Source organism: Solanum pennellii, chromosome 8, assembly GCF_001406875.1.
Source record: "Solanum pennellii chromosome 8, SPENNV200".
NCBI classification, from domain to species: Eukaryota; Viridiplantae; Streptophyta; class Magnoliopsida; order Solanales; family Solanaceae; genus Solanum; species Solanum pennellii.
In genome coordinates, this window is record NC_028644.1 from 1,250,229 (window position 1) to 1,259,945 (window position 9,717).

A 9,717-nucleotide genomic window follows, 5' to 3' on the forward strand; every position below is an offset into this window, starting at 1 on the left:
TATATATATATATATGTTTTAGTCAAGTCTCCCCCTCTCTCTCTCTATAAAATTCAAGTCATGTTCAACTTATCAAAGATTCAATAGTATATTTGTTTTTGGTCAAGTCTCCCTCTCTCTATATAAATAACTTAAGTCATGTCCAACTAAACAAAGATTCAAAGTTTTTTTTTGTCAAGATGAGAAACAAAACAAGAAAATCCAATATTTTCTCATCAATTTCCTTCTCTTTTTTCTTGTTATGTTTAATTATATTTTTCTCTATGGAAATGACCATGGCTCAAAACAAATCATCAATAGTTTCCATAAATGTTGGAGTTGTTTTGGACATGGATGAATGGTTTGGAAAAATGGGTTTGAGTTGTATATCTATGGCTTTATCAGACTTTTATAGCTTTGATGGCTCTAATTATAACACTAGGTTGGTTCTTCATGCTCGTGACTCGAAGAGAGATGTTGTTGGTGCTGCTGCAGCAGGTATGTACAAACTTTCATAATGCACAAACAAACACTTTAACTATCGAACTTCTAAATAAATAAACACATGAGTCCTACATGACACAATACACGTAGGACAAAAGTTGACATGTAAGATGACATATAGGACATCTGTGTCTATTTGTTCAACTTTGTACAAGTTTAAATGTCTATTTGTGCACATCCAAAGTTGAAGGGCATAAATATGATTTGAAGCCAAGTTAAAGGGCATATTTATGTATTATGCCTTTTCATATTATCGTTTATGTAAAAAGTTATCTATTATTGTCGATCAATTTAACCTAATAATAATAAAATCCCCCTTAGTGAACTAAAGAATAAACTCAAATATCAATTATGACTTTATCATCCATGATCCCTTTTTGAATTACTATAAATATGAAAAAAGAATATGAGTTACATTAATATTTAAAAATGTTATCTATAAATGTCTAAAAGTAGAATCACATAGATTTGGTTGTATATATATGTTTGCATACGTGTGTAAAGCCATGATAATATCAAAAACTATTAATGTCAATCGTGGCGAAATTAGAAATTTTGGTAGGAGTATTTTAAAATTTCTATATTTTTTAAAAAATTATTTTCGACTTGTATACACGATATTATTATTATCTCTATGCACAATGTTATTTTTTTTTGACAAATAATATTCGACCGCTCTTGGATCAATTTTAGCTATGTAATCCGTTCAAAATTGATAAAAACTAAAATTTGACGCTATCTTAAATATTTAAACTCATTTTCTTTGTGATGTTGTAAAAATGCATGCATAATTACAAATTAAATAGTCTATTTCATTTATAGTAAGAAAGTATGTTTTATTTCAATGTATAGAAATATTTCAAAACATACCAATCGAACAACAAATTGCAAAACTTTTTGTGAAATTGCACAAGAATTAGTTAAGCTTTTTTTTTTAATGATATAGATTAAACAGAAAAGCCATTTGTGAGCAGGATATAAATAAGAAGAAAATACATTTTCCATTTAAGAAATTAAATTTGAAAGTTATTAAGCTAACATTAATATATATACGTTAATAACTCTCAAATTTAACTTCTTAAATGGAAAATGCATTTTCTTCTTATTTATACATAAATATAAATATAAAGTTATTAAGCTAACATTAATATATAAAAGTCACATCATAATATTAGTTATATAAGTCACATCATGATTTTATAATTAGACATTCTATTAATCTATTCAAGTGGTGTATTGGTACGTATGATTGAATTAAATAGCTAACGTCTTTTTATGTTGACTTTCTGACTTTTTCAACTAAAACTTAAAGAATTTAGTGGTGGTTTGATATTAGAATAGCACTGAATATATAATAAAAATATAATATTTAATGACATATTTTAAAAATAGTATGAAATAAGGTGTAGAATTAATATATATATTGTAAATTGAAACACTATTAAATAAGAGACCAAATAATACTAAATTTGATACATGCATATTTTTTTCTTCTTGTTATTCCTCCTACCAAACAATCCCTACAATAATTTTCTTTGTTTCAATTTATATGAAGTTCTTTTTCTTATTCAGTTCAAAAAAATAAAAAGTTCTATATTTAATAACAATCTAACTTTAGATATGTATTTTATTTTTAATGAAATTATTTATAATTATATTGTGATTTATTTTCGACCACAAATTATTTTTTTTTTCTTAAACTAAAAATCAAATAAAATTATATCAGATAAATTAATATAGATGAGTATTACTAATAGGAGAATATAAAATATCAATGATAAGAGTAGTAATTCAAATATTTGTTGTTAGTCCATTTGACCTGTTCAAACTTATATAGTAACTTAAACAATAAGTTAGTAACAGTAGTGATTAATATAATTTATTACGTTGACATAATCTTTTATTAATATATAGTTGAAATTTTTACATAATTAATTATGTGTGCATGCTTGGTAAACATATGGCACTGACTCATATGACTTGTATTCTAATCTTGATTTCTTCTTCAAAGATGTAAAATATATAAGATTAGGTAAGTTCAAAAAATTAAAACATATTAACACCTCCTGATAATTTAAGTGTTAGGCTTATTGAACCTATAAAATTATTAAAACCTAAAAAGAAAAAAAAAAACTTTGAGATATGGTTTACTACTTCCTATTGTTATTTGTTAACTTTTTCCTATATATAATTTAAAAATAATAGTCAAAGTAATAGTACAATATTTGTAACATTTTTTTGGTAAGTATAACTGATTGGTATATAAGATAAAGAATTTATACATTATTTTATATTAGAAGATATAGAAAATATAATAACTAATATGTGAATAATTAAATTTACATAATTTATTCATGCATAAAACAATACATTCATTTTGTAATAACAAATTCGTGTATTATATATTAGTTATATGAGAAAATCTATGTACATTAATTATTTTATGCGGGTAATTAATGTACAGTAGTAACTATTCCGAAATAGTTTAGGTTTAAGTCATCTATAGCCACTTAAAGTTGTTCAGATATTTCATTAGACATCTTATCTTATACTTGTTTCAATTGAACACTTCTTTTAGTTAAAAAAAAAAAACCTATTGAACATATTTTGACAATCAACTAAAAATAAAGATGGTGTGTCATACACTAGCGATTGACGTGGCATAGTAACTAATAAAAAAAAAGACATATGACATTGAACCCAGAAAAAAACAATTAAAATAAATTAAAAATAAAAAAAATAAAAACCATGTTTTCAGTATAAAAAAATAAATAAAAAAGAGCAACCTTCCCTTTTCTTCTTCTTCCCAGAACCACCCCCACCCAATCCCAACGTAAGTTCCACGTTTTTTTTTACCAAAAGACACAAAATGGAATCACGTTTCGAATAGCCATTTTCACTTTGACGTTTTTCCTTTTAATTTGAAATTATGTGTGTGTTTTTCGATCAACCCACCTACCCCTCTCCTTGAATCTAATTCAATATTGAAAATGATATTTCTTCGAATCACACTATTTTCTTAATCATTAATTAAGATTTGTTAAAATTGAAAAATAATAATAACAATTTTTTGTCAAAAAATCTATTCATATCTTAGTACGACTTCATCATGATATTTGAAACTTAAATCTAACATAAGAAAGAAGGAGGAAAAGCAGAAGAAGAACGATAGAGGGTGAGAGAAAGAGAGAGGTGGAGGTGGTGGTGTGTAGTGTGCATATGTAAAAGATTATGAAAAATGGTGGATCAGTTGCAGCATTATTGAGGAAGAAGATGGATGTTCCTTTTTTTGTTAATTATTTTTCAAAAAATTAAATTAGGTGTAAAAGTTAATGAAACAAAATATATATTATTTTTAATAACTTAACGCGCTCAAAAAAAGTGGACCACAAATTTTTTGTCATGTCAGCATTTTGTATTTAATGGGAATGATTTTTGAACAATTAAGGTATTCACTTGGCATACGGATAAGTTGAGGTGTCTAAGTGAATTTTGCGGACAACTTTGAGTGATTGCGTATGACTTAAGCTAATAATTTATATGGAAAAATTCTTTTGGTCAGGAAATTTAATCAATTGTAAAATAACATATTCCACACTGTGTTATTTTACCTTTTTTAAACATTTTTATCTTTTTAACTTTAATACCTTTTTATTTAAAAAAAATTGAAAAAGATCAATTTATTTTGAAATAAAAAGGATATTATAGACTTTTTAAATTTCAGGCCAAATTCTAGTCAAAATTTTCTGATCATTTAGCATTACCCAATTCATATATACCTTCCCTCATAATTTATACACATATTAGTTATGTGAGTTTTTAAATTGTAAATCAAATATCATATTATTTCTATCCATTAGTTATGCAATATTTACTATATATCTGCATAATTCACTTTCAAATCAATTCCAACGTCTCTTTAATACATGCATAACTCTAACTAACGAATTACCATTTACCCCTACTCCACTTTGAATCTGAGGATCAATAGTGTTCTGATTTACTATCTAATAGACTTAAAACCTCCGAATCAATTTTCATTCATATCAGGAATAATTATCCCGAAATTAATATAATTATTTATCTCTCGTACCAAACCGAGTTTAAATGTTATCTCATGTGTCTATGGTAATTTTTACTCATGCAGCACTAGACTTATTGAAGAATGTTGAAGTAGAAGCCATAATAGGTCCATTTTCATCAATGCAAGCTGATTTCATTATCAATTTGGGCCAAAAATCACAAGTACCGATCATCTCTTTCTCTGCAACGAGTCCATCAATTTCATCAGCCCGGAATCAATATTTTGTTCGTACAACTCACAACGATTCATCTCAAGTAAAACCTATCAGTTCAATTATCCAATCATTCGGATGGCGACAAATTGTACCAATTTACATCGAAAATCAATTCGGAGAAGGAATAATTTCATTTTTAGCAGATGCATTGGAAGAAATCAACACTCGTATACCTTATCGGAGTGTAATTTCTGAATTCGCCACTTCAGATCTGATCAGATCTGAGCTATTGAAATTGATGAGTATGCAGACTAGGGTTTTTATTGTGCATATGCCGATTTCACTTGGATCGAAGCTTTTTGCAATGGCGAAAGAAATTGGTATGATGAGTGAAGGTTTTGTTTGGATTGTTACAGATGCAATGGCGAATCAACTGAATTCGATGAATGTTTCGGTTATTGAATCTATGGAAGGTGTTATCGGGGTGAAACCTTATGCACCGAAGAGTAAAAAAGTTGAAGATTTTACTCAGAGATGGAAGATGAAGTTTCGAAAGGAAAATCCGACGATTGTTGATGTGGAATTGGATATCTATGGATTATGGGCTTATGATTCTGCAACTGCATTAGCCATGGCGGTAGAGAAATCGAGAATCAATGGCGCCTTTTTTCGAAAACCAAATGTTTCAGGTAAGAGTGACAAAATTGACGGGTTGGGTTAAATTTGAACGTTCAAAATTGACTAAAGGTTCATATGATCTGATTTGGTTAGATTGGATTGAATCAAAATATATCAAATAACCGGTTATAATTAAACATGATTCGTAGTGTGTTTGACTAAGCTTATGCAAGACAAAAGTTATTTTCTTAAAGAAAAAAACATAATATATAAACATGATTCGTAACTTGGCTTTAATGGGTAACTATGACATTTAATTTCGAGTGTTTTCAAGTAAACATTTAAACTTGTATAAAATTGAACAAATAGACGCATTATTTATCCTACATGACAATTTTGTATCCTACGTGACATCCTATTTGTACTATGCCATATAGAAAACATGTGTCTACTTGTTTAATTTTATATAAGTATAATTGCTTATTTGTGCACACTTAAAGTTGGAGGGCATAATTGTTCGCTGAAGCGAAGTAAATGATCATGTTTATGAAATATACCTAAGAAAAAAGTGGTTATTTTAAAACGTGAGGAGATTGATCAAGTTTTCGAAGAAAGTTAGTGTTTGTGGAAAATAGCCAAAATTATTTTTTAGAAGCGAAAATAATTAACTTTTTCCTAAATATACTTTTCAACAAACATTTGAAAAAATATACGTAGAAACATGGCCGAACACTAATTATTTTGCTTTAAAAATATGATATCTATTGCTCATGGGAGATAACAGATATCTTGTCAGTCAATGTGTGGTAAATTTGTTCCAGATACTATGATCATGAAAAAGACATGGCCGAAACTAATTATTGTCCTTTTAAAATTAGTTGATTAAACACAAACTAGTTAAGTCGTCTTTAAAAGTTTGGCCAAACAAACTATCAAACAATCACCTCCTTTTTTATTTTGCTTTTTTTTTATGAAATATGTTGGAAGTATATTTCACTTTACTACCTAAATCTTCAAAATTGATTCATGTATATTTGGGTTTTGGTTTGTAATGCAACCATTTTAAACTTGGACAAATTCAACTGGTGGGCTATGTTGATCAGACTCTTCAAAAATGTCTTTAAATACGTGTCAACTCTTTCAAAAGTAGTGTATTTTTGAAGAATCCAATATGCGTGCGGCAACATTTTTGGAGGCCCCGAGCAACTCAGTAGTGAAATAAGTTTATTTTTTGACACCTCTAAAATTTTCAGGAAATGCAACAGATCTCGAAGCTTTTGGAGTTTCCAGAGATGGTCCAAAGCTTCTTAAAGCTATACTAAACACTACTTTCAAAGGCCTTAGCGGAGACTTTCAACTTGTGGATGGACAATTGCAATCTCCACCTTATCAGATCATCAATGTAATTGGTAATGGTGCTAAAGAAATTGGATTTTGGACAAGAGAACATGGCATTGTTAGAAAACTGAATTCAAGACGAGGATATTCTGTTTCTAAGGATAATTTTCGATCAATTATATGGCCTGGTGACACTACTTCTGTTCCAAAAGGTTGGGTAATACCAACAAATGGCAAAAAACTGAAAATTGGAGTTCCGGTGAAGGATGGTTTCACCGAGTTTGTTAAAGTTACAAGAGATGTTACTACTAACACAACGATAGTTACTGGATACTGCATCGATGTTTTTGATGCAGTGATGGAAGCATTACCATATTATGTTCCTTATGAATATGTTCCATTTGCTGCTCCTAATGGAAAGAGTGCCGGTGATTATAATGAACTGGTTTATCAAGTATTTCTTGGGGTACATTTTCTCTGACTCCTCTACTATCGACTTTTTAAGTTATATATACTGACAATATGATTCTTACATGCTACAAAGATTAACCGATGAACAGAACTTTGATGTTGTTGTAGGGGACACTACCATTGTCTCGAATAGGTCACAATTTGTAGACTTTACATTACCATACACGGAGTCTGGAGTTACGATGATGGTGCCAATCAAAGATGATGATAGAGATAATACATGGGTATTTTTGAAGCCATTGACTTGGGAGCTCTGGTTAACAAGTTTCTGTTCTTTTGTTTTCATTGGCTTTGTCATTTGGCTACTCGAACATAGAGTAAATGAAGACTTTAGAGGACCTTTTTGGCATCAAGTTGGCATGATCTTTTGGTTCTCCTTCTCAACTATGGTCTTTGCACAGAGTAATTTCCCTTTCCTCCTCTTAAATTAGTATAAATGTTATAAAAGGAACGTTAAATCCAAGGGTCAAAATTTGTTGAGTGCTCTGCCTCACTTAATGTGCACTTCAGTATCGTCATCAAGGTTCTAATGCATACTTTTCTTTGCATAATCAATCGCTTTTGAAGATACGACATTAAGCAATTGATATTTCACGTTATCATAGAAAAAAGTTGTCATTCATGCTTATAAATTATAACCATTTAAAAGGGAAAATGCACAAGTACCCCCTCAACCTATGTCTGGAATTCCAGAGACACACTTATATTATACTAAGGTCCTATTACCCTTGAACTTATTTTATAAGTAATTTTTTACCCCTTTTCGGTCTACGTAGCACTAGCTTGAAAAAAAAAGTCAACCAGCGTTGGACCCACAATATAGTGCCACGTAGACCGAAAAGGGGTAGAATATTATTAATAAAATAAATTCAGGGGTAATAGGATCTTAGTATAGTAAAGTGTGTAAATGAGATTCCGAGCATAGGTTGAGGAGATACTTATGCATTATCCCCCGTTTAAAATTATACAGAGGGAGTATACCATACACACACTCTTCAATTTGAATCACCTTTTGTTCTTCTATATAACATATGCTTTAGAGTTCTAACCTGAAATGTCTTCTTTTTTATTCTTGATATCGACAGAGGAGAGGATCGTCAGCAATTTGGCGAGGTTCGTGTTGATCATCTGGTTCCTAGTGGTACTCATATTGACATCAAGCTATACAGCAAGTCTTACATCAATGCTAACAGTTGAAAAACTCCAGCCAACTGTTAAAGATGTAAAAGAACTTCTAAATAGCAAGGACTATGTAGGCTACCAGCCAGGTTCTTTTGTAGTAGGACTGTTACGAAAAATGAACTTTGATGAGGACAGACTTAAGGCATATAACACTCCAGAGGAATGCGTTGAATTACTCGCCAAAGGAAGTTCAAATGGTGGTATTGCAGCTGTTTTCGATGAGATTCCTTATGTGAAGCTTTTCCTTGCAAATTATTGCTTGAAATTCACCACGATTGGACCTACGTATAAGACTGATGGCTTTGGATTTGTAAGTAGCTCTTCCTTTTTCTCAGTACAAGATCACAAGCAGAGGCAAATATATAGTACTCCACGTATATTGTTGAAAATGTTGGAGTTATTTGAACGTACCTGACCTTTTTCGATCATTGAAGTTCCTTTAACTAACAGTAATATTATAAATTATATTCAGGCCTTCCCGATAGGATCACCTCTAGTACCTGATGTATCGAGGGCAGTCTTGAATGTGACAGAAGGTGAAAAGATGGTACAAATAGAGAGAGCATGGTTTGGTGAATCTACTTGTTCCGATTTGAGTTCATCACTCTCCTCCAACAGTCTTGGCCTAGATAGCTTCTGGGGACTCTTTGTAGTGGCTGTAATTGCTGCAGTACTGGCTCTCGTAATCTTTCTAACGAAATTCTTACATGAGCATTGGCACATCATAAGACGATCTGATCTTTCATTGCGCGAAAGAAGCAGAATCTTGGCCAGTAAGTTTGACACAAAAGACTATAGTTGTCATACTTTCAAGAAAAGTGAACTAAGAGATGTACTAGCAGATTCAACACATGATTTAGACTGTTCGCGGAGTCCTCAGGGTAACTTGTCATCGTTACCTTCTCCACGAACTACTGGACCACCGAGCCCAAGCAATTCTAGTCATACAGAGCAGATGATACATTTTCCAGGGGAGGAAGGGGCTTCACCTTCGCGTGGCGAAAATGAAACTATTAATGGTCAAGTAGAAATGGTCTAAGATGTTTTCTTAGTAATAGTAAGCTTCTAACTTCACTCTTTCATAGTATTGAATCATCCTCTTCTTAGCTCCGCCTCTGTATATATGGTAACTTCAACGTTGAGTTAAGGTTGATAGGTAGGATGTTGTTGTATGTTTGAATCTCTAAAGTTTTCTATTGTATAAAAGAATGTAAGTGTTTGATTTTAAAATATAGTGAATGCGTGTGCGATCGCGTCATATTACACGAGTGTTTAGAGTAATAAACTCTATTTTGAAATTTGTCACTTAGCTGATCTGTCAGTCCACCGTTACCACAAACCTCTACTTTGAACTGAAGCGACTTCGTTCATTCCCGAGTCGATAATT

At 30.8% G+C, this 9,717-nt stretch overlaps 1 protein-coding gene across 1 annotated transcript; it reads left to right on the forward strand.

Annotated features, from left to right (window-relative positions):
* The first annotated feature begins 290 nt into the window (after positions 1-290).
* On the forward strand, positions 291-9,599 carry LOC107028678 (glutamate receptor 2.8-like). Its single transcript, XM_015229844.2, has 6 exons — positions 291-477; positions 4,631-5,410; positions 6,593-7,143; positions 7,238-7,550; positions 8,234-8,640; positions 8,803-9,599. The coding sequence occupies exons 1-6, from the start codon at positions 330-332 to the stop codon at positions 9,367-9,369; spliced, it is 2,766 nt and encodes a 921-aa protein (XP_015085330.2). The 5' UTR covers positions 291-329; the 3' UTR covers positions 9,370-9,599.
* Positions 9,600-9,717: the final 118 nt, after the last annotated feature.

Excerpts from the sequence above, each read along its gene's own strand:
- LOC107028678 (XM_015229844.2), top strand. The coding sequence starts at position 330 with ATGGATGAATGGTTTGGAAAAATGGGTTTGAGTTGTATATCTATGGCT. Across the intron at positions 478-4,630 it reads TGTTGGTGCTGCTGCAGCAG|CACTAGACTTATTGAAGAAT; the intron begins GTATGTACAAAC and ends TTACTCATGCAG. Across the intron at positions 7,551-8,233 it reads AACTATGGTCTTTGCACAGA|AGGAGAGGATCGTCAGCAAT; the intron begins GTAATTTCCCTT and ends TGATATCGACAG.